Source organism: Macaca nemestrina, chromosome 20 (genome assembly GCF_043159975.1).
Source record: "Macaca nemestrina isolate mMacNem1 chromosome 20, mMacNem.hap1, whole genome shotgun sequence".
NCBI lineage: Eukaryota > Metazoa > Chordata > Mammalia > Primates > Cercopithecidae > Macaca > Macaca nemestrina.
Window position 1 is genome coordinate 12,349,037 of NC_092144.1, and position 27,237 is coordinate 12,376,273.

General features: G+C 57.0%; 1 protein-coding gene across 11 annotated transcripts in view; it reads left to right on the top strand.

The window, feature by feature from the left end:
- The window catches only part of LOC105464278 (nuclear factor I X), a 104,831-nt gene that overhangs the window by 59,380 nt on the left and 18,214 nt on the right, over window positions 1-27,237 (top strand). For 8 of the 11 annotated variants that reach the window (XM_071087280.1, XM_071087281.1, XM_011712366.3 and 5 more), the window contains exons 3-7: window positions 20,069-20,131; window positions 20,432-20,506; window positions 20,908-21,028; window positions 22,500-22,636; window positions 25,574-25,696. In XM_071087280.1, coding sequence (XP_070943381.1) covers window positions 20,069-20,131; window positions 20,432-20,506; window positions 20,908-21,028; window positions 22,500-22,636; window positions 25,574-25,696 — 519 coding nt within the window. The remainder of the gene's footprint in view (window positions 1-20,068; window positions 20,132-20,431; window positions 20,507-20,907; window positions 21,029-22,499; window positions 22,637-25,573; window positions 25,697-27,237) is intronic. The other 3 variants (XM_071087282.1, XM_011712048.2, XM_011712449.2) reach the window with 1 other exon arrangement.

Genomic DNA, 27,237 nt, shown 5'->3' on the forward strand with positions numbered 1-27,237 from the left:
GTCTGTGTATTCCCATGTTCCCTTCGTCCTGCTCACAGGGAGGTGGAAATCCAGACAGAAACCTGCCTTCTCCTCCATCCCCACTTGAAGCTGCTGGTACTGCTTCTGACCATCCAGCCTTAAGATGTCCCTTCCTTCCGTGGGGGCCCCACAGCCACAGGCTGCCCCTCCTGCAGACTGCACACATGTCTGGCAGGAGATGGCCCAGAGAAGGTGCTAAGCAGAATGCAGGGTAGGGCTCAGCAAGGTCTGGTGTGCTGAGTGGGTTTAGACAGTGTTTTATGGGGGTCTTTCTTGTAGGTCCAGGAAACCTAGATGGCAGTCAGGCTGGCTGAGGGAGCACCCTTGGGTGCTGCCCTCTTTCTGAGTGCTCTGCTTCTCTTTGACTTTACTCTCTGTCCCTTAATCACCCCAACCCACCCCTTTTCCTTCTTCCTCTTGGCTGTAGCTCCCTCACAGGGCTGGGGAGCAATAGACAAACTCTCCAAAAAAAATTTTTTTTAAGTTTCCCAAACTTTTCCAGATGCCAAGAAGGGGCCAGGGAAACTGTAACTGCAGAGGGGGGAAGGGGAGAGGAAATGTTCCAAGGCCTTCCCTCCCTTCCGCTTGGAGGCAAGGATAACTAGGGGAGCAGGGTGACTCTGGTGCCCTCAGACAGTCCACCTGGAAGGCAGAGAGGCCCCTAACCATCCCATTTTTGCTACCCCCAGCCCATCCTCCATCCTTACTCCCAAAGGCCCCAGCAGCATGTAGAGGTAGAGGCAGAGAAGGATGTCAGTGGGGCACCTAGGAACTTCTGGGGTTCAAAAGGGTGGATTTAGGACATATCCCCCCACCAGCTGACGGAGGTCAGGAGCTGAGAGAAGTGGGAGAACCTGTCCCCAAGGACACCCTCCCCTGGAGTCTGGGGCCTGATAGAAGAACCTGCCACTGCTGGGGTTGAGGTGTAGGGGAACAGACAGGAGGGGGTAGTGTGTGAGGACAGTGCAGGGATCACTGCCCTCCCCCAGTCCCACCCTCAAGGGGTGCTGCCCCCACCTCTACCGTTCTGTCCATCCACTCCCCGGACACCTCCTAAAACAAAGGCCTCTTTGTGGTCCTGGCCTACTGGCCTGCTGCCAACGGCATTCTTTGCGTGTTTCCTGAGCACGGATCCCAGCTTCGTGGTCAGCTCCTCCCCCATCCACCCTCCTTCCCGGCCTGACTCCTGGTGGCTCAGAGCAGTCCCCTCTCCTGTCCTGCCCAGGGTCCTTCCCCAGTTCCCATCTCTACCGTGGACAGATCTGGACAGAGAAGAGAGACTCCCAGGAGCTTGGCCACTGGGCCTTTGGTGGGGGGACAAGTGGAGGTTCAATTGCATCCCGGCTCCAGCTGACCTTGGTGGGTTTCACCGAGCCTCTGTTGATGAGATGTTATCATCTGTAAAGATGGGGAAAATAACCACCCCTTGGGGCTATCAGGCAGATTCAATGTCTACAGAACACAGAGCTCCTGCTTACCGCAGAGTGGAAGAGGCAGCGTGTAACTTGAGCTCCCCGTTTCAGCACTGCTCCCTGGGTTCCTAGGGGGCTGGAAGTGGGCTTGGTGGGCGGCTGAGGAGCTCAGAGGAGTCTCCAGAGTCTTAGGTGGGACGTTTCCCTGCACTCCTATGGGGCCCCCAAACCTATGGCCCACTCCTGGGAGTGCTGAGGCCAGTACCCCAGGGAGTCCTACTCCACCAAGAGTTGGAGCTGGGTCCCTAGCAAGTGACCTGCCTGTCCTAGGCCTGGTCCTGCTCTGTGTGCCCCCAGCCCGTCCTGGCATCTGTGTCACTCTGTAACAGCAGTGGGGTGTCCTCCCTGGGTTAGGCATAGCAGGGTGGTGCCTAGAGCCCTGAAAATAGCAGACCTGAGGAGGGCGGGGGTAGGGGGTCCAAGGAGGGATGGCCCAGCTTTTGGAGAACACTTTTGAGTGTCAGCAGATGCACACCCCTCAGTCACCAGCCACACTCACACACAGAGACACACACGGTCCTAATGAAGTCCTAGATCACTGCTCTGGGGGGTTCCCCCCCCTTGTTAAAAAATGTTCATAATTTGGAAAGAAAAGGAGCTTTTTACAAGCTGGCGGCTCTAGGGAACTTTCCGTCGGTTCTTTCTGGCCTCGTGATGGGTGGGGCCCACATTTCCCTTCCTTCTCTCTCTCCCCCGCTCTCCTAATAATCCCCCCTTTCCAGCCTCACCAAACACACACACCCTTTAGGAGATCTCCCGCCGGCTGTCACCCCAAGAAAACTGGAGGAAAGCCGAGGACCTGTCTGTGCCCTCCTGGGCCCCATCCAAGCGCCAGGCACAACCCTCCCTTCCCCCCCACACTCCTCCCTCCCACCGAGAGGTTGGCCCCCACAGGCCTAGAGTCTTCAGATTGCTAAGCTTCCCAGAATCTGTGCCTGGACCCAGGCCCGGCAGCCTGCCTGCCCTTCCCCCGAGGACCTGCCCCACTCTCCCGCAGGGTGAGGGTCCCCCGAGTCCTTCTTGCATCCGGGGGCCCCGCCAGGGAGGGCGGTGCTGAGCTCACCGCCTCGGCATCTGCCCTCCCCCTGCCTCTGGTGCGAGGGCCGGCCACACTCCCGCCAGTGCCTTGCTCCCTAATAGCTTTTTAAGTCCAACCACATGTGTCTGCGGAGTGAGGAGCCGCCCCTCACGGGGCCTCGGCTCTCCTCCTCCCTCAGCCAAGACCACCCTCCACTTGGAAGAGCCTCAGGGCTGGGGGAGGGGGAGTCTGCCTCCTGAGAGCCCATCTGCTTGCCCCGGGCCCAGCTGAGGAAGAAGCGGGTGGGCTGAGTGCTTGGGGGTCTCTTTTGGGAGTGTCGCGTGAGGCCAGCCCTCAGGCTCGGCTGGCCCCCGGTTCCCTAGCCTCTCCTCTGGGTCCTGCAGTCTAGGATCCTCTCTCTGTAGGGCAGGCCAGGAGGCGCCGGCTTGTGGGTGTGGGAGCCTGGGTGAGGAGTCCTCATCTCACCTCGAGCCTCCCTGGCCGGCGACTTTGTGCCAGCAAATCTCTCCTTGCACCCAGCGCCACAGGGGTGACCCCCCAGTCGCCCCTCAACTCAATACACGTGTGGTTCCCTGTGCGTGTGAGTGGTCTGTGGGGAGGCCTGTGGGGTGCGGTTTCGCAGAAGGGGAGTGAGGGCTGAAAAGCAACGAGGAAGCAGGCTTGGGGTCCTAATGAGAAAATTGCTTCCAGCCAGGGAGTCCTGCTCTGCGGCTGAAATTGCATCCAGCCCCAGCCAACTTTGCCGCCGCAGTACCCGCCCTTCGGAAGGAGTTGGGGAAGCAGGCGGGCAGGGGGAGGAGCGGGCTTTGCACATGACTCAGGCGCCCCTGCCCCGCTCTATACGCACACACCTTGGAGAGTCTCTTCTGCCTCACGGGGAGGAGCTTGAGGGCCAGGCTTGGCTCCGGACCCGACCGTTTGATCCTTGGGAGGCAGAGGAGGGAGTGGGGAGGGATTCCCTCTGTCTTTCTTGTTCAGTTCTGCTGCACTTACGAGGTGCTCACTGCATGCAGAGGGATTGGAGAGGTGAGCTTGCATAGGGTGGGCCCACCCACTCAGTGGCATTTACTCTTACAGTTAAAGGGTGTTAGGAGCACTTTGTTTTCACAAAGATCCTGCGTGGAGTCCCACCTTCTAGGATGCTTCATTTGAAATTCGGCCTCCCTGGGGTGGGGTGGGACCCTCTTGCCTGTCCTTCCACTCAGGGGGGCCCAGGGGTGAAAAGCTGGCTTAGCTTACATTCTTCTTTCTGTTCCTCACTTTAAGGGCTCCTGAGCAGAATCAGCTGCAGAATTTGTGGGGCCCAGTGCAAAATGCAAACTTAGGGTGCCTTGTTCAAAAATTAAGAATTTCAAGACAACAACGGTGGAAGTCAAGGTTATGAAGCCAGCCCCGCTTCCGAGGAAAGTTGGTATCACCCAGCAGCCCACTGGTTCAGGGGCTGTGGCCTTTACCCTGATCTGAAACAGGAGGTTCCACCTGCTTGTTTCCTGGATCCTGGGGAATCTCTTCGCAACCTGGCACGGTCATCTCACTGCTGCCGCATCCCTCAGAGACTCTTACTTTCTGGATTTTAAAGATGTTGGTTAGGGAGGAGAGCTATGAGGGGAGGGAGCAGAATGAGAATGGATCACACCTTCAGTGCTTAGAGAGTCTCAGGGCAAGGCCTCACTTGTCACCCTTAAGTGAACCTGACAGTGGAACCATATCCCTGGTGAGGTGGAAACTGCAGCCTGGGCCCAGCCAGTAGCGGGTCAGTGGGACCTACCCCTCCTCTGGGATGGAGCCTCCCTCACCAATGACAAGTTCTGACGGCTGTGCCTGTGCAGAGCGGGAAGCGAGCAGGAGTGCTTGGAGGGAGGGAAAAAGGCAGGAGGAAGGAAACAACCCCATTGTCATCCCCCAAATTACTGGCTGGGATGGCAGGGGAGGAGGCGGAAAGCCGACATTGTTTACTTAATTAAAAGTAAACAACAATTTGCCGCTGCCAGCCTCCCATTAGCTGTGTGCGAGGAGCCCTATGAGCTGCAGACTCGGCTTTCGCTCCTACCAAGCCGGCTCCTGACGCCACACCCCCAGCCTTGGCTCCCCAGGGCCCCGGGCCCTCCCCTGCTCCTGTCCTCTTCAGGCTGAGGAGAGGGGAACAAGCTATTAAAAGTAAATAAATACATAAAAAGAAAACCCACTAGTGTCTCAGAGTCCTGTGGGTCAGGATGAGAATGTCAGAAACTGTCATTTGGCAGGCCAGCATGGGGCCTAGAGACCCCTGAGTGTGTACACTGAGGTCTGGTTGTGGTGGGCTGGGCTGTCCTGGGCAGGGCAGGGGGGCACTTCTTTGTCCAGTCAGCCAGATGTTGGACTACCTGGGGAAGGCAGCCTCCCTTCCTCCCTCCCTCCCCACCGAGGCCCTAGTCTATACTACCTAGAAGCCTGGGCCTCTCTGCCCCGCCTCCCACTTTTTCCTTTTCCCTTTTAGCAGCTTATAAACATCCTTCTCCCATCTTTTTGGCTCTGCTCCCAGAAGGGGGCTGTTCAGGGATCCTGGAGGGCTGGGGAGAGAGGCAAGCTCTTTGGGGCCTAAGGGGAGAAAGACAGCTGGAACTGGCCCCACCCCCAGGACAGTACAGCTACAAGTGACCCTAGGAACAGGGGAGGGGGTTGCCCTAAGTTGGGGTGAGGTGGGGACCCTCCCAACTCCTGCTTCTCTGGAGCCTTCAATCAGGAGGGGTGGTTGGATGGCAAGAGGGGTTTTGCATGGGCTTCCGCCAGGCTCCAGGGGCTGAGCAGGACACCTTTCCAGGCATCTGTCCTCAGGAAAGCCCTCACCTCTCCTGTAGGCCCTGCCTGCAATTATGTAGAGCACAGGCTTCCATCTGGACCTCGGTAGGCATGACCTGAGGCTCATGACTTTAAAAGCTCAGGATGTGTGCTGGGAGCAGGAGCTCATACCCGTAATCAATGCTAGCACTAGGAGGCCCAAGCCAGAGGGTTGCTTGAGCCCAGGGGTTCCAGACCAGCCTGGGCAACATAGGGAGAACTTGCCTCTACTAATAATTAAAAAAAAATTAGCCGGGGGTGGTAGCATGCAGCTGTGGTCCCAACTACTTAGCCTCCTGAGTAGCTGGGACCACAGGTGCATGCTACCACCCCTGGCTAATTTTTTAGGAGAGCTAGGAGGATCCTTAAGCCCAGGAGATTGAGGCTGCAGTGAGCTATGATGGCACCACTGCATTCCAGCCTGGGTGACAGAGCAAGACCCTGTCTCAAAAAAAAGCAAAAAAGAAAAAGAAAAGAAAAAAAAGCTCAGGGCCCGGATACTTGCAGGGAGAGAAGTACAGGAGCACGTGAAACGTACCCAGCTTTATGAAACCATTGCTGAGCCTCCTGGGGGTCAGACAGGCAAGATGGGGAGGGGTAGGTCTGAGAAAAGAGCTAGACTGAGTGAATGAAACAGTCCCAATCCCCAGGGTGTGGGGGTTGAGAACCCTGGTCTGGAGTTTGTCCCTCCACGAAGATTCAGGTCCCCACTATTCCCCTGAGCCACCATCTCACCTTTCTCCTGTCCCCATCCTCCATCGTCATTTGCCTCTTCTCATCTTACTCCTCCACCATTAGGATTCACACATACACATACACATACACATGCACGTGCACACAAGCGCACAGATCCCGGGATTCATGCACATTGGGATTTTCACATGCACTCACACACATAGACAAATCTGGGAAGTCTGTCCCGTACTTAATTGAATTAAAGGACTGGGGTTTGGCAGGACATTGTGTATCTGAGCTGCAGCCTCTTGCAGCCGTTTCAGGGGCTGATGGTTCAGGCTCCCTGTAATTCCAGCTGCTGCCACTCCCTGTGGGCAGGTGGCTGGGCCTGCGCCTGTCCCCTTTCCCCTTCCCTTTCTCTCTCCTTTTACTTCCCAGGCCAGAGCCCCCGGCACAAGGCCTGGGGAGGCTGGGGACACTCAATGTACTCCTCTTCCCTTCTCTCACTTGCATTTTGGAAGCTAGTGGGAGGCTAGGGCCTCCTGGGGAGGAGGTACCCCCAGCGTGAGGCCAGGGGACTGTCAGAACAGAACAGTCCAGGCAAATCCCTGCTTCCAGGTTTTTTGCTGACCATTCTTGGGGTAGGAGCTGGAGGCTGCTTGCCACTGGTTGGAAAGTGGACACACTTCTTGGCCAAGTGTAAGCCACCTGGCTTTGACTGAAAGGTGGAGTCTGGTCTAAGGGCTTTGGGGAACCCTACTGGAGTGGCCAGGAGCCATAATGGTTGGGGGAGTGGTGCCAGTGGATGGGGTGTGCTGCAGGGCAGGAGGGATGCTTTTTTTTTCCTTCTAATTTGATTTAATTAGAATTCTTCTTTTTTTTTTTTTTTTTTTTTTCCCGAGATGGAGTCTCACTCTGTAGCCCAAGCTGGAGTGCAGTGGTGGGATCTCGGCTCACTGCAACCTTCGCCTCTGGGGCTCAAGCGAGTCTCCTGCCTCAGCCTCCCAAGTAGCTGGGACTAGAAGCATGCGCCACCACACCCAGTTAATTTTTTTGTATTTTTAGTAGAGATGGGGTTTCACCATTGTTGCCCTGGGTGGTCTCAAACTCCTGAGCTCAGGTGATCCACCCGCCTCAGCCTCTCAAAGTGCTGGGATTACAGGCGTGAGCCACCGCACCCAGCCAGAAGGGATGTTTTTGACCTCCATTTCTTCCCTCCACTTCAGCCTCTGCTTTGACAGGCTCTGGGAGTGGCAGTAAGCCTGTTCTCAGCTCCCCTTTACTAGGGACAGGTGATTTCACTCTGGCCGCTCCTTGGAGAACAGAGTGGTTGAGCTCAGGCCCCACCTCTCAGAGGGACCTAGTACCGAGCCCAGCCCCCACTCTGAGGAAGCCTTGCATGGACCATTCCTGGCCCAGAGCCTGAGGCCATTGGAAAGGGCCTATATCCGGAACCGGTGAAGGAGAGAGCCCGGGAGCCTCACTGTGGGTGGGAGAGGCGTGGTCAACCAGCCTTGCCTCCTGGGGCATCAGCTCCCAGCTTGTGCTGCACTCTCTGACCATGCCTTTGTGGGGCACCTGCTGTGTGTAGAATCTACCCCGAAACCTATAGCTTAGAAGAAGCATGGGCAAGCTGCTAATGGCTGGTAGTATGGGTGTCCAGCGACCTGTTGGAGGAGCCCAGTCCAGCCCTACATGTGTGACCCTTGGTGCTTGGCAAGGCAGGGGGGTAGGGAGCAGCGCTCGCACAGCCAGCTAGACTGTTTTGCTCTGGGGCCTGAGGATTAGGGGGTCAGGGAAGCAACCAGGCCCAGCCCCAGGCCCTGTGAAGTGATCTGCACTGCCCAGGGTCAGAGGGATGGGGGGGTAGGCCTCACCTCGGCTAACCTCCCAGCGGAACAAAGGGGCCTTTCTCCACGCCCGCCCGGGAGGGTGTGCCCGCCCGGCTGCTGCCGCCACTGCAGAGGGCGCTGATTTTTTTTTTTTTTTTTTCTTCCTGACTTTTCTCCATTTTTCTCTGTCTCTGGTTCCTGATCTCTGACTTTTAGTCTCATTTTTTTCACTTTTTATGGGGGTGGGGTAGAGATCTTCCTTTTCAAGTGTTTACCAATTGCAGAGACAAGTCTGCATTGCCAAAAGGTAAGGACATCCTGGGTGCGTTAGGAATACTCCTGGGGTCACATGGCCTTAGACCCCCCCCCCCAAATCGAGGGCAGCTCCGTTCTGAAACAAGCAGGCAGGACTCAGAGCGGCAGCCACGCAGGGTGGGACCGGGCTCACTGGATAACCCCCAATCAAGCTATATACCTGGCAGGTCCCCCGCCTTCTGTTCGCCCACGCATTTCGCGGCCCCCTTTCCATCCGGCCCCCGCATCGCAAGCTGTTCCTAATCAATGCGAACGGGAAACTCGGCCCTCACAACACATCACATCACGGGATGTGTTTGGCAGCGACAGCAACAGGAGCCGCTGTCACGGGTAACTCCTTCCTTGGTGCATAACCCAGGGTCCGAGTGGCCTGGGCCTGAGTGGGTTCTTCTCCTTCCTCTTGGGACCCCCTGGGTATGCAGAGGGAACCACATCCCCTGTAGCTCTGGGCTGGTAGCTGGCCGCGCCCCGCCGCAGCCCTCGGAGGGCAGCTAGTGTTAACTCGCTGCGCCACCTAGCTACGGCATCGGGGAGAGCAGCGCTTCGCTGCCTGAACCGCGTCGCTTCCTGAGCCGCGCCTCTCCCTGAGCCCTGCTGCCCGGCAATTTGGGGAAAGCCTCTTTTGGGTCCTTCAGGGAGTTATGAATGAGGAATTTGGCACCTGCCAGTCGGAGGATCAATGTCACTTTGTCCCTTCAGCAGCCTTTGCTGTCCTTACGCAAGCTTGATACTGTATAGTATATAAAACTGAAAGTTAAAATATGTTCAAAAGAAAAAACTCTGTAAAAATCCCCACTCACATCTCATGGTGGTGAGCAGGTCTTGGTTGTGTTGCACCAAGAAGCAAGAGAAACACACTGGAGGTCTAACAGCAGCAAGTCTAGGATTTGGAGCCTAAGCTTCTGATTCCAGGCCCAGGGCTCTATGCAGCAATCGGTGCCGTCCATTCAGCCCAGCCCTGCCCAGGCTCTTAGGGCTCCAAGCTGGAAATTTGCAGTCAGAGGCCCAGATTCCTCGTATTTCCTCTGGACAGTGGCTGTTTTAGAGTCTCCAGGGCAAGGAGAGGAGCAGGCCTGCGAGAGAGTGCTCCGCTACCTTCCCGTGCTGTGCTGTTCTCAAGCTCCAATTCCTTCCTCTGATCATTCCAGCCCTTGAGTGTGGCGCAAATATGTCCAGTCCTGTGTCTGGAACCACCTCGGCTTTGCAGGAGGATTAGCGGCATCAGGGTTTCCACATTAATTCACTGGACATGAGTGTCGGTGGTTGGGCTACAAGAAAGCTATTCTTTCTTCAGGAAGGGGAAGGTATCAGCTGGTGCCTCTGTTCTCTGGGTGGTCAGTGTAGCCATGGTTTGAAGAAGGATCTAGAAGCGTCTCTTCGGAGTCTTATCATCCACTGCAGGTGTGCTTTGAGATGTGGGGGATGTAGCAGCAAACAAAACCAACAGAGAGGGCTTGTCCTCAAGGGGCTGATGGTCTAGTGGGGTCAGGACCTCCTGGCCTGAGTGGCCTGGTGGCCAGTTCTCTGGGGCTCTCATACCTTCCAGAGCTAGAGTCTCCCACTTCCCCAGCCATGGACCAGCCAGAGGTTCCCTGTGTAGGTGGGATTTGGAGGAAAGGCTGTTTAGTTCCCAGCCTCCAGGTGGGAGAAGGGCCCCACTTAAACATCTGATTATGGTGGGCATTTGTGTTTGTTGCTTGTCCATGAGCCAGGCTCAGTCTCTGCCACACCAAGGCAAGTCTCCGGGTGAAAGAGGCCCCTTTGGAGTCACCAGCCTGGGTATTGAGTGCTCTCTCATAGGTCATGGGGGGGTTGAGAAAGTTAGCACCTGAGGAGGGGAGGCAGGTGGCTTCGGCCTAACTCCCACTTCCCCACAGGGTGAATTGACGTAGGTGGGTTCTACAGTTCTAATCCCAGGCCCTGAGGTTTCCTGGATGGATTCTTCCAAGGAAAGGGAACAGTGGAGGGAGGCAGGAGCAGAACTCTGCTTAGGGCCAGAAAGAGAGCAGGGGGCAGAGAGAGGTGGTGGGAGAGGCTGATGCTCCCTAATCCTTGCCGATTCTCTGTCCCTTTTGATTTCCTCAGGCAAATAGGCAGAGAGCTTAGGGACCTTCCCCTGCCCTGGGCTAAAGTGAATTTCCTGCTCTATAGGGTCTCACTTCTTCCACCTTCCTTTTCTTGGCCAGTTGTTCCTTCTCTGAGCCTCCTCCTTTTCCTTTTCCTCTTCCTTCCCTCCCTTCCCCAGAAGCATTCAGGGGTGGGTGAGTAGGGGCTACTTGTCCTGGGGTCTCCGCAGCTCCTCACTCTGCTGAGTGCCCACCAGACAGATACTGGCAGCTACATGCAGCCCAGCAGTTGTGCACACCAAGCTACTCCTGAGTATCTTTAGGAAAGTTTTCCTCTTTCTGTTTTTTTTTTTTTTCTTCTCCCAAAGGAATAATTTCTTCTCTCCTGTTTTTGTTTTTGCCCTCTTTCCCTGCCTCTCTCAGAGTCTTGTACTGTACTTCTCTGATTCTTTTTGCCCCAGTCTTCTTTCTTTGCTTTGACCCTGATTCTCTGCTGTGGCTCCTCCTTCTCTCTCTCCCTCTCTCTCTATCTTCTAGTTTTAGTTTTAGTTTTGTCCTTTGGTTGCTCTCTGGCTCTGGGGCTTCCTGCCTTCTCGCATCCTTCCTCTAAACTCCTGCTTGTCCCAGGCGCATCCCTTGAGTGGCCTGCAGAGCCTCTGCCTCCTGCTTCTCATACGAGGTTGGCATTAGGGTCTGGAGGACTCTGTCCCTTTATGAATAATTAGACCAAGGGCAAGTGTATATGGGGGTAGGAGGAGGGTGATGCCTAGCCCTGGGAGGTGGGGACACTATTAATAGCCCTAAGAGCAGCTGGGGGTGAGAGTGATTGTCTGACCAGCCTGTCTTGTCCTGGGCAGCTCAAAGGGCCAGAAAGGGCAGTGCTGGAAATAGAGAAAGCGGGTGGGGGTGGAACCAGGATAGGACACCCCCTCCCCAGGGCCCCTCTCTTTTCTTGGCATGTGGGGTGTGGAGGACATTCTCCACTGTCAGTTTTTCTTCATCAGGTTGGGGAGGGGATAGAAGCTTCAGGGACTGGGGGCCACTTGCCTGGACCCCACCATCACATGACTCCTGGCCCCAGGCCCTCTTAGAAATGCTGGCTCCAGCTGCTGGCTGAATCGTGGCACCAGCCAGCACTGCCAGGAGAGGCGCCTGGCCTGGCTGCCCATGGGCCTGTGCCTGTGCTCCTGGTTTTCTCAGCTCTCTGTATTCCAAGGCTGGGCTGGGCTGGGCTGGGCAGGCCTTGGGCCTAGCACTCCCAGAGTCTGGGGGGACAAGCTCTAACCTCCCTGTTCCCTGTTGGCCCTCTCTCCCCCACCCCATTTCTAGTATGGTGACTGTCTTGAGACCACTGGATGGCTACTGCACACTGATGTGGGGAGGGATATGTCTGTATGGGTGTCTGCCCAGGCTCTGCCATTATATTTACAGAGAACCCTCCCTGTTGCTCTTTGTAGATGGTAGTGGGCCAGGCCCCAAGGGAGCCCCTCTGCTCACTGGCAGTGGTCTCTGGGGCAGGACACCAAAAACTGCAATCTAGGACACACTCACCATGTACTCAAGAGCATGAGCTCCTGGGGAGGGGAGCTGAGGGTCAGCCACAGCTTCCCCCCGAGGGTGGGAGGTGGCATTTGAATAGAGTTGAGAAGGAGGAATAAGCGTTCAGCAAATGGAGATAAAGGGAAATAGTAATCCAGGTGGAAGGACAGGCGACGTTTATGTAGCCCCAACTATGAGCCAGGCCCTGAGCTAAGCACCTTATTATACATATTTTCTCATTTATTCCTCACCCAGGAATGCTAATAGTAGATGTTATCTCCCTTTTACAGATGAGGAAACAGTTCATAACTTGGCCAAAGTCACGGGCTGGTAGGTTCTGGAGCATGGATGTGAATTTGGGGGAGCCCTGGTATGCCGTTGCTGGCCACCCACCTCCTTCCTCCTCCTACCCTCCACTTCAGCCTGCCCCCTTTGGCCCCTCTTTGCTGGGGCAAGGCCAACTTACCCAGGACAGGGTATCCAAAGTGGTAGAGCACCGTGTTGTACCCCCTCAGTGGACACAGGCTCCAGACCAAGGGCACCTCCCTGGGTAGGCCAAGGGCAGGCTCAGAGGACAGGTGAAGCAGACCCAGGCCAATGGCTCCTGCCTCTCTCCATCTCCCCAAGATGTTTTTCTTTGCCTTCTTCTTTGCCTGTTCTTTGCCTGTCATCTTCAATCTCTTCTGCTCTGATGGGAATTCCTGCCCCAGGTATCTCTGAAACACCCCAGACAGTGTTGCCACCATGCCCTGGGTCCACTTGTTCCCTCCATAGTCAGGTGTCTGAGGTGCCAGGTTGGTGCTGGGTCACCTTGCCATAGGCAGACCTAGGGGGAGCCTGCAGGCTGCCTCGCATGTCTCATTGCTGCTGTGACTAGGGGTCTCATTTATTAACTTGTTGGGCTGGTCCTGGAGTGGCCATTGGCCAAAGGTGGGCCTTTGTCCACCTGCCGGGTGCTCTGCTCTGCACCAGGGGCATATCCCTTCTCTCTCTCCTTTGCTGGCCACTGCCTGTCATCCCTTGGGGAAGAGCAACTGAGCATTCAGCTCCCCAGTGCCTCCTGGCTTCTCCCACTGTTCCATGCCTGGGCCCATCTCCAGGAGTTCTCCCTGGGCTGGGGACAGCTGCTAATGAACCGGAGCCGGGCAGAGAACGCTGAGCAGCTCACACCAAAAAAACTCCCTGGAGGGCTCCGGGGCCACTTGTTGGGGATGGAAGGGAGGTGGGAGTTCTATTGTTTTCTTGGAGGAAAATTTTGAACTTAGGAACACCTTTCTCATTTTATGAGGGAGGCAGTGATGGGCTGTGTGGCTGGAAGGCTTCTGGCTAGGAGTCCGTCTCCACATGGGGAATGGAGGCAACCAAGGACTGTAGGAGACAGGCCTTCTTCACCTCGACACCGTGAGGGACCTGAGGCTTTCAGATGAAGCGTGAGACTGCTCTGCTGGTCTCCTGGGTATAAGATAAGCTGACGGACTTGCTTTCTCCTCGCTTCCCGAAGTCTCACTGCCGAGCTGTGAGTCCTGCAGTAGCCAGGCCTGGCCCTTGCTCCAGGGGCACCCGTAGAGGCTGGGGTGCATTGGAATGGAGAAAGTAGTTCTTCCTGGGGTCAGGAGATGGAGAGGGGAATGTCCCATCCAGATGCTGGCCCTTCATCTGCCAGGTTCCTGTGCCTTCCCTACCGCCCCCGCCCCCACAATGGCTTTCCTTGAGCCTAGGCCCTAGGGGCAGCCAGAGCAGGCCTAGACCACATGTGGGTGTGACTTGGTTTCTTCCTTTTTCCTGTCACTTATCCCCTCTGCCATGTCCTCTTCCCCCATCTCCAGCAGGTCAGTCAAGTCAAAGGCGGAAGCCTCTTTGGACCTATGAGCAGGGAGGGAATGAGGAAAGGGGAGAGGACAATAATGGGGTGACATGTTCCCCTGTCCTTATCCCTGCCCCCACCCACAGCTTGAGGGCTATGCTTCTTGTTGGGGCGCCTGCTTTAAACCATGTGAGACTCTAGGGATGACAGAGGAGGAAAAAACCTGCCACCTCAGGATGACTCCAGGATGTGTGTGTGCACATGCATGGTGACTGGTGGGGCAGGTGAGGAATGGAGAGGAGAGGAAGACCCTAGAAGCCTCGTGGGCCCAGGCCCTGGCCAAGCCTCACCCCCTCCGTCTGCCCTCTGGCTGCCCTGCATTCTCAAGGACTTCCTCGGTCCCCTGAGTCTCCTGTTTGCTGAGACGGGGAGAACCCCTCTGTGACCCGTCCCCTTAGCCCCCCATCTATCCACCATTCCCCTCCTCAGGGTGTCTCACATTCTCAGACTTGGGTTTCAGGAGGCACAATAGTTACATTCTCCAGCTCTGATTGCTACAGGCGGAGCCTCTGGCTCCCCTTGAGATTGGGTTTCCCGTGCCCTGGATGCTCCGGAATCTCAGAGGAAGGGGGAGAGAAGTAGGAGGCGGGTGCAGTGCTGGGAGGACCAGTGATTGGCCCCAGAATCGCATCAGCCCTTCAGAGGATGTGGTGTTGCAGCTGCCCAGAGGCACCCCCAGAACAGAATGTACCCCCACTTGCTTCTGGAACGTCAGGCCTGGGAGGGCCAGGGGATGGGCAGGCACGCCCCAAGGGCTGTTCTCCCCATTCCAAAGGCCAGCAGTTCCTGCAGAGTTGAAGGGGGTTCCTCTCTGGTGGCTCCAGATGTACCATCTCAGTCCACCCTTTCTTGACAGCGAGAAGTGGCTAGTGGCACCTCCATGTGTGTGTGTGTGTGTGTATGTCTGAGAATATGAGTGCATGCATCCAAGTGTATGCACATGCCTGGGTATGCATATGTGGGTTCAGCTAAGGCCAAATCTGTGCACGCCCCTCAGCCTCCATAAAATTTGTTAGGCCAAAGTCCGTGGGGGCAATTGGCCAGCAAATTATACATGGCTCCTTTCACAGCACAAGTTTGTTTCGAGTGGGAGCTGAGGCCAGTGTTGGCTGTAGCCAGCAGGAATTCCTCCCTCACCCTAGTGGGAACCATAACTATCTCCCCATCTGTAGCTGGAAAAATATTATACTAAAATCATGCAGCCGGGCGCGGTGGCTCACACCTGTAATCCCAGCACTTTGGGAGGCTGAGACGGGCGGATCACGAGGTCAGGAGATCGAGACCATCCTGGCTAACACAGTGAAACCCCGTCTCTTCTAAAAATACAAAAAATTAGCCGGGCCTGGTGGCGGGCGCCTGTAGTTCCCAGTACTCGGGAGGCTGAGGCAGGAGAATGGTGTGGACCCAGGAGGCGGAGCTTGCAGTGAGCTGAGACCCCACCACTGCACTCCAGCCTGGGCAACAGAGTGAGATTCCGTCTCAAAAAAAAAAAAAAAAAAAAAAAAAAATTGCTGTCAGTTGGAGTTTATGTGCAACCCTAGGCTCCTCCTGGCTGCTGGAGCTTCCCCTCCAGAGCCCTACTGAAGAGGCAGAGTCCTCTTGGAAACAGGCGCAAGCACACGTGCCTGCAAACAGCAGAAGGAAGAGAGGGAGGTGCTGAAGAGGTGAGGGGAAGGCAAAGGAAGGACAGAGGGAGGGGAGCCAAGGGAGACAGGGAAGTAAGATCACAAATGGGGATCCAAGGGGAAAGGCAAAGAGCTGAATAAAAGAAGTAAGGTGGGGATTTGTTCCAGGGGCTAAGAAGGGGAGCTGGTGTGGGTGTGAGAAGGGAAATTTTGCAGGGGAACTTTGTGGCTGTTCCAGGGGATACTGAGGGGCCCCCAAGGAAGAGAGGGGCCCAGAGTGGCCACTTGGCTGAGCCTGGCTCTGGGCTGGGCACTGCCAGAAGCCTCCAGCCCACAAGCTGTTGATGCTGCGGAATGACCCGTGGTGTGCAGATGAATACAGAGTGGCCCCAGAACCTGGAGCCAAATCCCGTTTCGAAGGCTTGTTCAGCAGAGCCCACTTGGGCCCATGCAGAGACAGAGTCCAGTCTTATCGCCTGTTCCTTCATAGCCCTCCCTTCCAGATGTCTGCAAAGTGGCCAGAATCATGGGCAGGGGAAGCCTCTGCCTCAGAGACATGGATCTCATGAGTAGCCCAGGTCCCCAGAGAAGGACAACCAGCAGAGTTGTGTCTTTGTGTGACATGAGTCAGCCTGACACCCCCAAACAGCATCGAGAATGAGCTGTGGGCTCTGAGATACTCTCCCTCCCCTAGCCTGGCCCAGAAACCAGGGACCTCGAATGCTAGCCTGGCCAAGGCACCTGTCGGACACAGCGGCTGGGCTCAGGTTTTAGGCAGCTGCATTTTGATGGGCCGAGTGGGAAGCAGCTGAGAGCACAGAAAGATCTCTCCAGCTCCCAGCACCAGCATGGAGGGAAACTCTGTGTTGGTGTGGGGCGAGGGGAAGCAGCAGCACCCACTCTTTCCCATCTCCAACCAGTCTCTCCAGGAAGCACCGGGAGCCACAGTCCCTGAAGTGATTGGGAGGGTGGTTGGGTGACCCTGAACTTAAAGGTATGCAGTTAATGTCCTCACTGGCTGGCAAGCAGGCTGGAGAGAAGCCTGAGGCCAGAAAGGCTTCCAGGGGACATGGCCCCAGAAGACTGGGGAATCAGAGACACAGCCCTCAGGGGCGTGGGCCGATGACAGAGGATAAAAGATAAAAGATGGAGCCCGGCACCTGCCTGCGTTGTGCCAGCCAACGCTGTCCCTGCCCCTCCACTGGCCCATAGGCCACCAGCTGGCCCATTGTCCCCAGTGAGAGAGCAGACTCTGGAGGGGGCTCCCTTGTGGGCAGGGGCTCACTCATGCACGCCTGCCTGGCAGGGACCGCCAGGGGAGAGCCACCCCGGGCTCAGGGGCGAGGAGGGAAGAAGGGGGGTGGCCGAGAGACGGAGCGTGGAGACTGAGTGGGAGGCCCGGCCAGAGTCCGGGAGGCCGCCCTCCACCTTCATAGTGGAGAACAGAGCCCTGCCATGCTGCAGTCAGGTCCCCTCCTGTGTTGTTGGCAGTGGGCAGTGTGCGGGGCCTGTGAACAGGAGATAAAGAGTTCAGGCAGAGTGTTTTTCCTCACTAACCGTGGATTTGTGTATTTGTTCAGCTGGTGGCTGTGATAAGCCCCATTCTGCCAGATAAAAGCAGAGCAGCCACGAGGCAGGGCCTGGGGAGGGGCATCCTAAAGGGGCCTTCCTCCTCTCTGTCCCAAATCCCGGGGTTATCCCTTCCCCCGGGGAGCCCAGACAGGCAAGGCAGTCACGACATGGAGATGCTCTGCAGCTCCTGTTGCCCAGGGGGCTGTCCAGAGCAGGCCCGGACCTCAAGGCAAGGCTCCCCAAAGAGCCCACCAGGTAAGAAAGCTGGCCCACATTGCGCTTCTGGTGGGCAGGACATCTCTTTGCCTCCCCAGGAGCACTTCCACCATGGACCTAGTGGCCTCTCTGGGCCCTGCAGCCACTTGCTGGTTCTTGCCAGCCTCCTTCCTCCATCTATCCAAGGCACATCCCCGAGCTGACAGGGTGCTCAGAGACCTTCCCCTGTCACATCCCTGGTGTCCCGAGGTACCTGCTGCCCTCTCGGGACAGGGGTCTACCACATACCTGCTGCCCTCTCGGGACAGGGGTCTACTCTTGAGCTAGTTAAGTCCCTGGGCCTTGAGATGCCCTGTGAGGACTTCAGCCACCTTTGAGTAGAGCTGCGGTGTCCCCCGCTCCTGGCCTCAGCCTTCCCTGCTCCTTTCACTGTGCTGGCCAGAGGGGAGAAGGGGAACACCACTTGAGCAGATCAGTGGGGCCCTGGCTGCAGCTGCCCCGGCCGCAGGCCTGGCTCCCGTGCCTCCGAGCCTGGGTCCAGATTTCCCATGTCTCTGCCTTTTGTCCTGGAGCTGAGCTGAGCATGTCAGGGGCCGGTGGTGGCGGCATTGTGGGCCTCCGGCTGGGGCCGCCAGCCGTAAGATGGCTGCCAAGGTCTAAAATGGCTGCCAGCAGCGCCCGGAGCAGCGCCCGGAGGCGCGTGGCAGGGGCCTCGCTCGCACCGGATCCTCGCTCCCTCTTGTTCCTTTACACAGAGCTAATAGTAATAACAGCAATAACATTTTGGGGCTGTGTCCTGATTTAGAAGGATTTCCTGTCTGTCGCGCTCTCCTGGAGCCCCATTTGCCTCTGCCTCAGTCGCTGGCCCACCTCCATCTCTTTGTCGGGTTCCCTCTCGGCTGTCCCTGGGCTGAGTACACACTGTGCACAGGCACATGGCTTACCATCTCCACTTGGCCTTTCGCAGTGGGTTGGGACCGCTCCCATGGGGTGGACTCTGAGGCTTCCTCCTTCTTCCCCTGACTCTACTGATCCATCTCTGGAGGGCTTGTTGGGGACCGAGTTGTCCCTAGGATGGGTGGGGTTCATAGCAGAGAGACCCCTGGGCAGTAGAGTGGGGACCATGTGCCCCTCACTGACCCCTGCACATGTATTGTGAGGCTGTGCCCTTCCCAAGCCATGATTTAGAGCAGCCACAGGACTGGGGTCTGAGGAGGCCCTGGGGCGGGCTGCCTGCTCCCTAGACCCCTTGGCTGCCATTGCCAGCCTGGCTGGGGCTCAAATCAGACCCAGAAACCCAGCAATGGGCCAAGGTGAGAGAGTGAGGTAGTGTCAAGAAAGTTCACATTCACACCATGCTATGGCACAGAGAGGTTGCCCTCTCAGGGAACACGGGTGGGCTTCCTCCAGAGCAGAGAGTGCCACTAACAAAGAGATGACTCAGGGTGGGAACCTCTTTTTGTCAAACATATCATCAGGGCTGAGTGAAAGGGGAGGTATGGAAGGATACACCCCAAACCAGAGGTGATGAAGTGTATCGTTCCATATTAAAAGCACTTGTTAGCACTTTCCGTATTAAAAAGAACTACATTTTCTTGACTCGCTCCAATAGGATTTATTTTTTGGAATTAAAAAATCAAAGTTAAGTGGGGATGGGGTGGAGGGGGAGTGGGGCCTGAAACAGTCACCCTTTTTCACCCATTACATTAAGGCAGGTAGCCTGGAGCGTGCCAGTGCTTTCAGCCCCAGACATGGTGGGGCCCTCATGCTGCAAGCAGGGGTGCCACCCAGGTGGGCTGCATCCTGTCATCCAGCCCCAGCACCCAGCTCTGTTCCTTGCCTCCTGAGTGACTGATGGGGTCCCTCACCCCAACCCTAGGGGTGATGTCACCTTTTGGGAACCTCCTTTATGGTGGGGGCAAGCAGGTTGAATCAGGGTGGTGGCAAGACCCAGGAGGCAGGAATGCTCTTTAAAGTTGGGCAAAGCCCTGGCCAATACCAAGGCAAGGTTTTCAGATGCCACCCCCATGTGGTCCCCCTGTGAGCAGCTGATTCTTCACCAAATGCCTGGCTTCCTCCTGCCCCACAACCTGCCTGGCCCCCCTCCACCACCCTCTCGCCAGCTGTCATGCCCAGGCAGGCATTCTGGAGGTCCCCGTTGCGCCCCTGGCACACAAAGCTTTGAGGACCAGGGGGACGGGGGTGGGGGGCTTTCCCAAGCTCAGCAAAATATTCACACACACACTCCACCCTGCCCCCAGTCCTCTGTGAGCTCCCACTGCACAATGAGCCCTTGTCTCGGGGCTCCCTCTGAGCAGCTGTGGCACCGGGGCATGAGACAGCCCAGACAGGCTGGCACAGAGCGGGCGACAGCGTCAGGGCAAACCTCCCCCCTCTGGGTTGCCAGGCACTGCCTGTGAGCATAAAGGTGAGGTGGGGGAGGCGCAGGCAGACAGGAATGGCTTCAATTAACCAAGTTAGGGAAGGGGATGCTCCTCTGGGAGCTGAAGCTGGGTGGGGGATGGGGGACCCTTGGGTCTGTCCCCACTGTGGAGAGAGAGAGTCTCTGACTTCTCTCTTGGGACCCTCCTTGCTCCGGACTCTTGGCCGGTGCTTCTTGCCTGAGGGTGGCTTTGCCCTTAAGGGCACAGTGGACAATGTCTCGGGACAGTTTGGGTTGTCACAACTGGGGTGCTACTGTCATCTAGTGGGTGGAGGCCAGGGATGCTGCTCAGATACCCTACAGTGTACAGGCTGTTCCCCACCACAGAGAGTAATCCAGCCCAAATGTCATCAGTGCTGAGGCTGAGAAACCTGCATTGGGCCTATCTTTCCTTCCCTGCTTTGGGTCTCCCTGAGCCTCCCGGGGCTGGTTTAGGGAGAGAGTGGGGTGAAGGTTTCTGTGGCCGGGCTGGGCCCTCCCTGCTCTTGCACCAGGCTGGAGGGGCCAGTGCTTGGCTGGTGCTTATGGAGAACTTTGCTCCTGACACATCCTCCCCTTTGTGTCTCCTGCAGAATCCGGACAATCAGATAGTTCAAACCAGCAAGGAGATGCGGACATCAAACCACTGCCCAACGGTCAGTGCCCCCAACCTGCCCAGCTGCGTTGTCCTTCATGCCCCTCCACTTCCTTCCCCTACCCTGGCTGCCCTGGCCACCCTCACTTCTTCCCCTTCATTCAGCTGTCCCTTGACTGAGCTTAGCCTGCCTGAGGGGATGGGGGCACACCTAGAGCATCTCAGTGTAGACCTGAAGGCCAGCCTGGAGCTGGAAACGGGACTTGGGAGGGACAGTCAGCAGTGGGGAAGATCTTTGGAAATAGCCAGGCACCCCCCCTTCTGGCCTTGTCTTGACTCACTCATCCTTTCCCCTCTTCAGGGCACTTAAGTTTCCAGGACTGTTTTGTGACTTCCGGGGTCTGGAATGTGACGGAGCTGGTGAGAGTATCACAGAGTAAGTGAGTCCTTCCTTCCAGGCCAGGGATGGGGATTGAAAATGAGGAGGTGGGACCTCATGGGATGTCCTCCTAATGGGGTCTTAGGGCAGGTGGATGGGGACAGATGCTTTCTGGGACACTCTCGGCCCCACTGGTGCTGGGCTGGGTACAACAGAGTCTTCCAGAGAGGCCTGTCTCTAGTCTCCATTGCTTTGAAGGAAAAAGAAAAAGTCACAACCAAAGGCTCTTCTCCTGTGACCCCCTAGCTGGGAGGAGGTTCCTTAGCAGCCCAGATGGCCCACTTTCTCCCATCTCCTGGCCCCACTCCGGGCTTCTGGGAAGCCGTTCATGGCAACAAAACAGACCCCATCAGGCCTCCCCGCATCTCCAAACCTCATCACCGTCTCATTCTTCCTAGCTCCTGTTGCAACAGCATCAGGGCCCAACTTCTCGCTGGCGGACCTGGAGAGTCCCAGCTACTACAACATCAACCAGGTGACCCTGGGGCGGCGGTCCATCACCTCCCCTCCTTCCACCAGGTGAGCCCAGTGGTCCTGCCTTTCCATCTTCTCTCCACTTCCCCCAGGGCCAGGGCCCTCCCAGTGGCTATAGTCAGCTATGTCACCGAGGCTGCGGTGCTTCAGAATGTCACCTCTCTTTGAGGGCACTGGCTCTAACACTTTAGAGTCCACCATGCGCAGTCACCCCCTGAGCTCCTGCTTTGTGCTGTCATGAAGCACCCAGCCCTGGGGACACAAACTCACACAAGATATAGCTCTGCCTGGAAATGGGAGTCCGAGAAGGTCTCTGTCTTGGGAAGGTGACATTTGAGCCCAGACACAGAGGAGGTTGGGAGGTCTGGGGAAAATGTGCCAGAGAAGAGGGTAGCCTCTATCCCAGTTCAGCCCACATAGGCTGGTGGGACCACCCCACAGAGGGCTTTGGAGGCCAGAAGAAGACATTTAGACTTCATCGCTGGGTATTGGGGACCCCTGTGGGGTTTTAAGCAGGGGATGCTGAGGGTGTGTGTTCCAGAAAGCTCTCTCCAGCAGCAGTGTGTGTGGGCGGGACTGATAGCCAGTTAGGAGGCCATTGGAAAGGCTGGAGTGGGGGAGGGTCTGGAGGGTGGGGTGGCATGGAGAGGGAGGGAGCTGCTTGTGAGGCAGGGATGTGGGTTCTGGCCAGGGCAAGTTGTGCTGGGCATGGTCCACCCTGCTTTTTTTTTTTTAAACATGGGCGTTTATATTAATTGTGAGATTTTTGGCATTCATTTTGATTTTTTAAAAATATGGGACTAGGCCAGGCACAGTGGCTCACGCCTGTAATCCCAGCACTTTGGGAGGCTGAGTTGGGCGGATCACAAGGTCAGGAGATCGAGGCCATCCTGGCTAACACGGTGAAACCCCTTCTCTACTAAAAAATACAAAAAATTAGCCGGGCATGGTGGCGGGCACCTGTAGTCCCAGCTACTGGGGAGGCTGAGGCAGGAGAATGTTGTGAACCCGGGAGGTGGAGCTTGCAGTGAGCTTGCAGAGATCACGCCACTGTGCTCCACTCTGAGTGACAGAGCGAGACTGCATCTCAAAAAAAAAAAAAAAAAGGGACTAAAATATTATTTATATTGATAACTGAGTTTATGGCATTTTTGTCCCTGCGAGTACCTCATTCACCTCACCCTAGCCCTGCGGGCTGCTGGGAAATCATAGGTGGGATACAGGAGGCAGCTGAGGGTTTTGCCAACTTCTCTGATGTGGGCAGCTTGGAGGACCATGGCATCACAGATCAGGAAGGGGCTTGAGGAAGAGGAGCAGGTTGGAGCTGATGGCTTGAGGGGCCCTAGGGCTGATCTTGGGGTTGGGCACGCAGTGAGTGCCCAGAAATGCTGCTGTCAGCCGGCACCACTTCCCACGTAGAGGGCCATCCATGCGCAGTTCTTTAGCCTGGACAATTGGTCACTCCCTGGAGCCTCGGCCCATCCTTGGCCCATCTGACCCTGTCTTCCTTCCCCAGCACCACCAAGCGCCCCAAGTCCATCGATGACAGCGAGATGGAGAGCCCAGTCGACGACGTGTTCTATCCCGGGACAGGCCGTTCCCCAGCAGCTGGCAGCAGCCAGTCTAGTGGGTGGCCCAACGATGTGGATGCAGGTATGGGTGCGGGGGATCCTGAGCAGAGCAAGGGAAGCCCAGAGCCTTTTTGTCCCCCTCTCAGTTTACCTGGTGAGCCTCCCACCAGTTATCCCCCTGTCGGGGGGCATTACCCATCTGTTTTCTTGCCTCCTGATCTTCCAGGGAGGGCAGAGCAGGCTGAAGGAAGGGAGTGGAGGCGAGGAGGGATGCTGTCAGAGTCAGCAGTAGAGCCCGTGGTATGGCAGTGGGAAGCAGAGGGACTGCTAAGCCTCTGGTACCCCACAGTGGGATGGCCGCAGCCCCTCCTGCTATTTCTCTAGAGAGGTTGCCCCACCCTGTGGCCTCATGGTTTAAAGCAGTTTGACACCCTGGGCACTCATGACATCTGGGGGCTCATCATTCTGTGTAGGGGGATTGTTCTGTGCATGGCAGGATGTTTAGCAGCATCCCTGGCCTCCACCTACAAGATGCCAGCAACAAAACCACCCCCAGTTTTGATGACCAAAAATGCCTCCAGACATTGTCAAACGTCCCCTTGTGGGACAGAATCCTCCCAGGATGAGAACCACTGGTCTCAAGGGCCCAGCTTTACAGAGAGAGGCTCAGAGTCTAGTGAAGAATGAGTAGAGTCCTTTTGAGGCCAGGCAGGGAAGCTAGCGAAGGGGAGAGAGTACAGAAGAAGCCAGCTCAGACCTTCCCAGTCCCCTCTAGGACTCCTCTTCCTGTTGAACCCACCCCCCTTCACCTCCGTTCTTGACTGAGGGTGCAGACAGACCTGGAGAGGACTCTGGAAGAGAGCATGTAACACGTGCGTGTGTGTGTACATGTGCATGAGCACACGTGTGTGAGGAGGCTGGCTGCAGGAGCCCCCCGCTGATGTGCCAGTGGTACAGCCTGTGTTTATCCTCACTGTGGGTGTGACAGGGCCTGGGAGTGCAGACTCACGCGTGTGGGTTGTGCACAGGGCATGTCTGCTCTGGACAGGCCTGGGCCCTGAGCATCATTCTCCTCCTCCAGAAGATGAGGTTCTGACCTTTGTGTGATGGTTTCTTTGATGTGATGGTTTCCAGATATGCCCCTATTGGGAAGGGCCAAGTGGGCAGGCAAAGGCTGGGGTGGAGCGGCATGGGGCTGGGAGGCACTCCTGCTTTTCTGCTGCCCCAGAACAAATGCAAGTTCCAGCAGCTTCTCTTCCTCCTGGGAGGAGAAAAGGAGGGCTTGCCTCCAGGCCTCAGGCTGAGGGAGTAGGCTGGAGACCCTCTAGACGGCCAGCAGAGGCTGGCCTCTGTGAGAAGGCTTCCTTGTGTGACTCTGGGGTCCCTCCCAGGGTCTCCTCGTGGCAGGCAGGGACTTGGGCCAGCATGGGCCACATGCTTCCCTAGGGGAGCCTTGAGAGGCGGAGAGAGGAGTTGAGAAGGCCCGGGAGACTCTTGGGCTACATCCTGGGTCCCTGGCCAGGGCTTCAGTAGGTGATCCCTTCTGCAAGGACTGCCCCTGGGGTGCATAGAGAGCTGTGTCTGCAGCTGGCTCCTGAGGCAAGGGCTCCTGGGCTCCTCTGCCCAGACCTAGTTCCTGAGGAGCCCCCCTCTTCCTGGCTCCTGCTCTCTCCTTGGCTGTTTGCTTTTGTGCCTGCCATTTCTGCATTTCTGCTCCTTCTGGCAGTCCTGCCACGCACGGCCCCCCAACATCCTTCTGCAGCACCCCCAGCTCCCTTTCCCCCTCACCCCGCTGTGTGTTGTTTCCCTGGGCTGCGACAAATCGCCAATTAAGCAGCCCAGCTGCAGGACAGTGAACAGCTGGGGAGGCACTGTGCGGCCGTGGGGACAGCTGTGCACAGCTGGTAGGATGCTCCCCCCTCCCCACCGTGCCAGCTATCAGGTGGCACACAGCTGCTGCCAGATAACACCTCTGCTGGTGGCTGGGAGTTCGCCCTTCCCCCGTCCCTTCCCTCTGCAGTTAAGATGGCTCTTTATTTCTCTGTTCTGCAGCCCCTCCACCCCTCACCCAAACTGACTCGATTTGTCCCCCAAGGATGGTAGCTCTAGAGATCTGCCCCAACTCTACTGTATCCCCCCCAACCTAGGTACAACCTTAAAGCTCAGCCCAAGATGGAAGAACCTGGCCCCCTGGGGACCCTGCTTTGTCATTTGGATGCTATGGCCACTGGGCAGAGTTGAATTTCTAAAGACAGACTTCAAACAAGGTGTTCTCTGTGCCCTTGTTTCATGCTGAATGCCACCCACACCTCTGGCACCAGAAGAAGGGCAGAGCCCTGAAATTACCCATCTTGTGGTAGCTGAGTTTCTGGGTCCCCTGGCTGGGGGAGTCCTCTCCCCTCTGGCTCTGCCTCCACAGCCCGGCTAGGCCTGAGCAGCCCAAGGACTCTCCAGGTCCTCTGGCCCCTGTCACTGCTGTCTCGTTGGGCATTGTGTCCCTCCTGAGGGCTCATGGCTGTGTGTTCCCTTCCCTAAACAGGGCCCTGGCTTCTTCCCACCAGAATCTCCCATTGCCCAGGGCACCATGGCATAGACCCCAGCCTGTCTCTCCCAAACTTACCCCTTCCCGGCTCTCAAGCTGGCGCCCTGGGGTTCCTCCTGCACTCCTTTCCCGATGTCGGTCCTGCATCCCACCCTTTCACTTCATTACCTGCTTGCCAGGGCACAGGCTGGGCCCCTTGCTCACCCCCTGCCTGGCACACACCACCCCACATTACTCAGGGGCCTTGTTTTCCTCTCTGGTCAGAAGCACCCCTTGGCTGGCCTACACACAGGGCCTCGGAACCAGGCCCAGAACAAGGCCTGGGACTGGGCAAGGAGCAGCAGGAGGGAGCACAGTAGAGGAAGGGGTGGTGGGGAGGGGCTGAGGAAAGAAGGAGCAAGCTGCTGGCTTCCCGCCTTCCCTGCGCCCACCCCAGCCCAGCTAAATCTGCCCTGTGTTGCTGCTTCCTCCCCCCAGGCCCGGCTTCTCTAAAGAAGTCAGGAAAGCTGGACTTCTGCAGTGCCCTCTCCTCTCAGGGCAGCTCCCCGCGCATGGCTTTCACCCACCACCCGCTGCCTGTGCTTGCTGGAGTCAGACCAGGTGAGAAATGGGGGGCCCCGGAGGGGGGCAGTTGGGGAGGTGGCTGAGTGTCTAGGGGCAGCTGGCCAGGTGAAGGGGCCAGGGCTGACCCCGAGTGACAGCCCCAAGCTCTCCGAGTAGGATGTGGTGCAGCAGCACCATGTGGTGGGCATGGGAACCGGCCCCTACTTCACGTGGCACCCCATGGAGGACCAGGCTGGGCCCCTGGGCTGTCCACCTGGCTCCTGAGCAACCTCCCACTTCTTCTCATTCCTCGCGTGCGTGGGTGCTACATACAACACAAGCCTGTCCCGAGGCCTCCCCAACTCTGGCCCAGTTCTCCTTTTGTCCTGCCAACTATGGGCGGGAAGTCACAGCCTTCTCCCCTGCCCTCCTGCTGGCTCCTCTCTCTTAGCTCCTGGCTGAGCCCGGGCTCTGGTTGTTTCCCAGCGTGAGCCCCGGTTGGTGTGGGGCCTGGATGGAGAAGAGTACTCCTAAGGAGCCCAGGCTCCTGCGGCAAGTAGCTCCTTTGTCTGGGCCTCCCTGCCACTTTCTAGAAAGGAAGGGCTGGGTTTAGGGAGCAGGTGGTACCTGGGTTGCTCTCCAGGAAAAGGAACTGCCCACTGCCGTGCGGCTGCGGTCTGACTTCAGTGTCCCAGCTGAGAAGGTGCTCAGGATGAGAACACCTAGGTCGCCCTGAGGAGATAGGATCAGGCAGGAGGCTGTGGGAGCTGAGACCTCAGCCCTGTCACTCCTTCCCTTTCTTCTTCCCTCTCTGGGCACCCACCTGGCAGCAAGAGGCCTGGACTTTTTCTGGACATGGCCCTGTGTCCGCCTGCCATCTCCTGGGCTTGTATGTAGGACACAGAAAACGAGGAGGTTTACCTCCTGGCTTCCTCCTTGGGGCCTCCTGGCTGGGAGCCTAGAGGCAACCGGTGCTGGGGCAGGGTGTGGTGGCCGCAAGGTGGGGGCGGGGAGCCCAGGCCCTCTGCACAGGCAGCAGGAGGGCGCAGGCCTGGCTCCTCCGGCTCCAACTCAGCTTTTATGAACTCCAGAGAGAAGCCAAGTTTCCTCAGCCCCCTAATGAAACCGAGAGCAAGAGCGAGCTGATTGGAAACAGACGGGAGGGGGAAGAGCTGGGGCCTGGTCTGGGTTGGCAATTGCGTGTGCAAGAACGCGTATGTGAGGACACGTGTGTGAGAGTGATGGGGCTGAGCACATGAGAACACCGCCTAGGTGGCGGTGGCTGGGTGCACACCAGTTCGCACTCAGGAGATGTGTGTGCATATGTCAGATGGCCATCCTGAGCAGACGCTGGCTTTGTCTTCATCCAGAGCCCCAGGGAACCCTCTGCCTCCTCTTGTCCACCACCCAGTCTCCCGCCCAGGGCCTGAATTAGGCAGGACTAGTGAGGCACTCACCTTAGGTGCAGAGTGTCAGCAAGTATCAACTCAGTCATCAAGATAAATAATATTTTAATGGAACATGTTTTTCAAATCCAAACTTCGCAGAAAAAAGGGTATGATGAGCACATACTAGGTGTTTTTTTGTTGTTGTTTTTG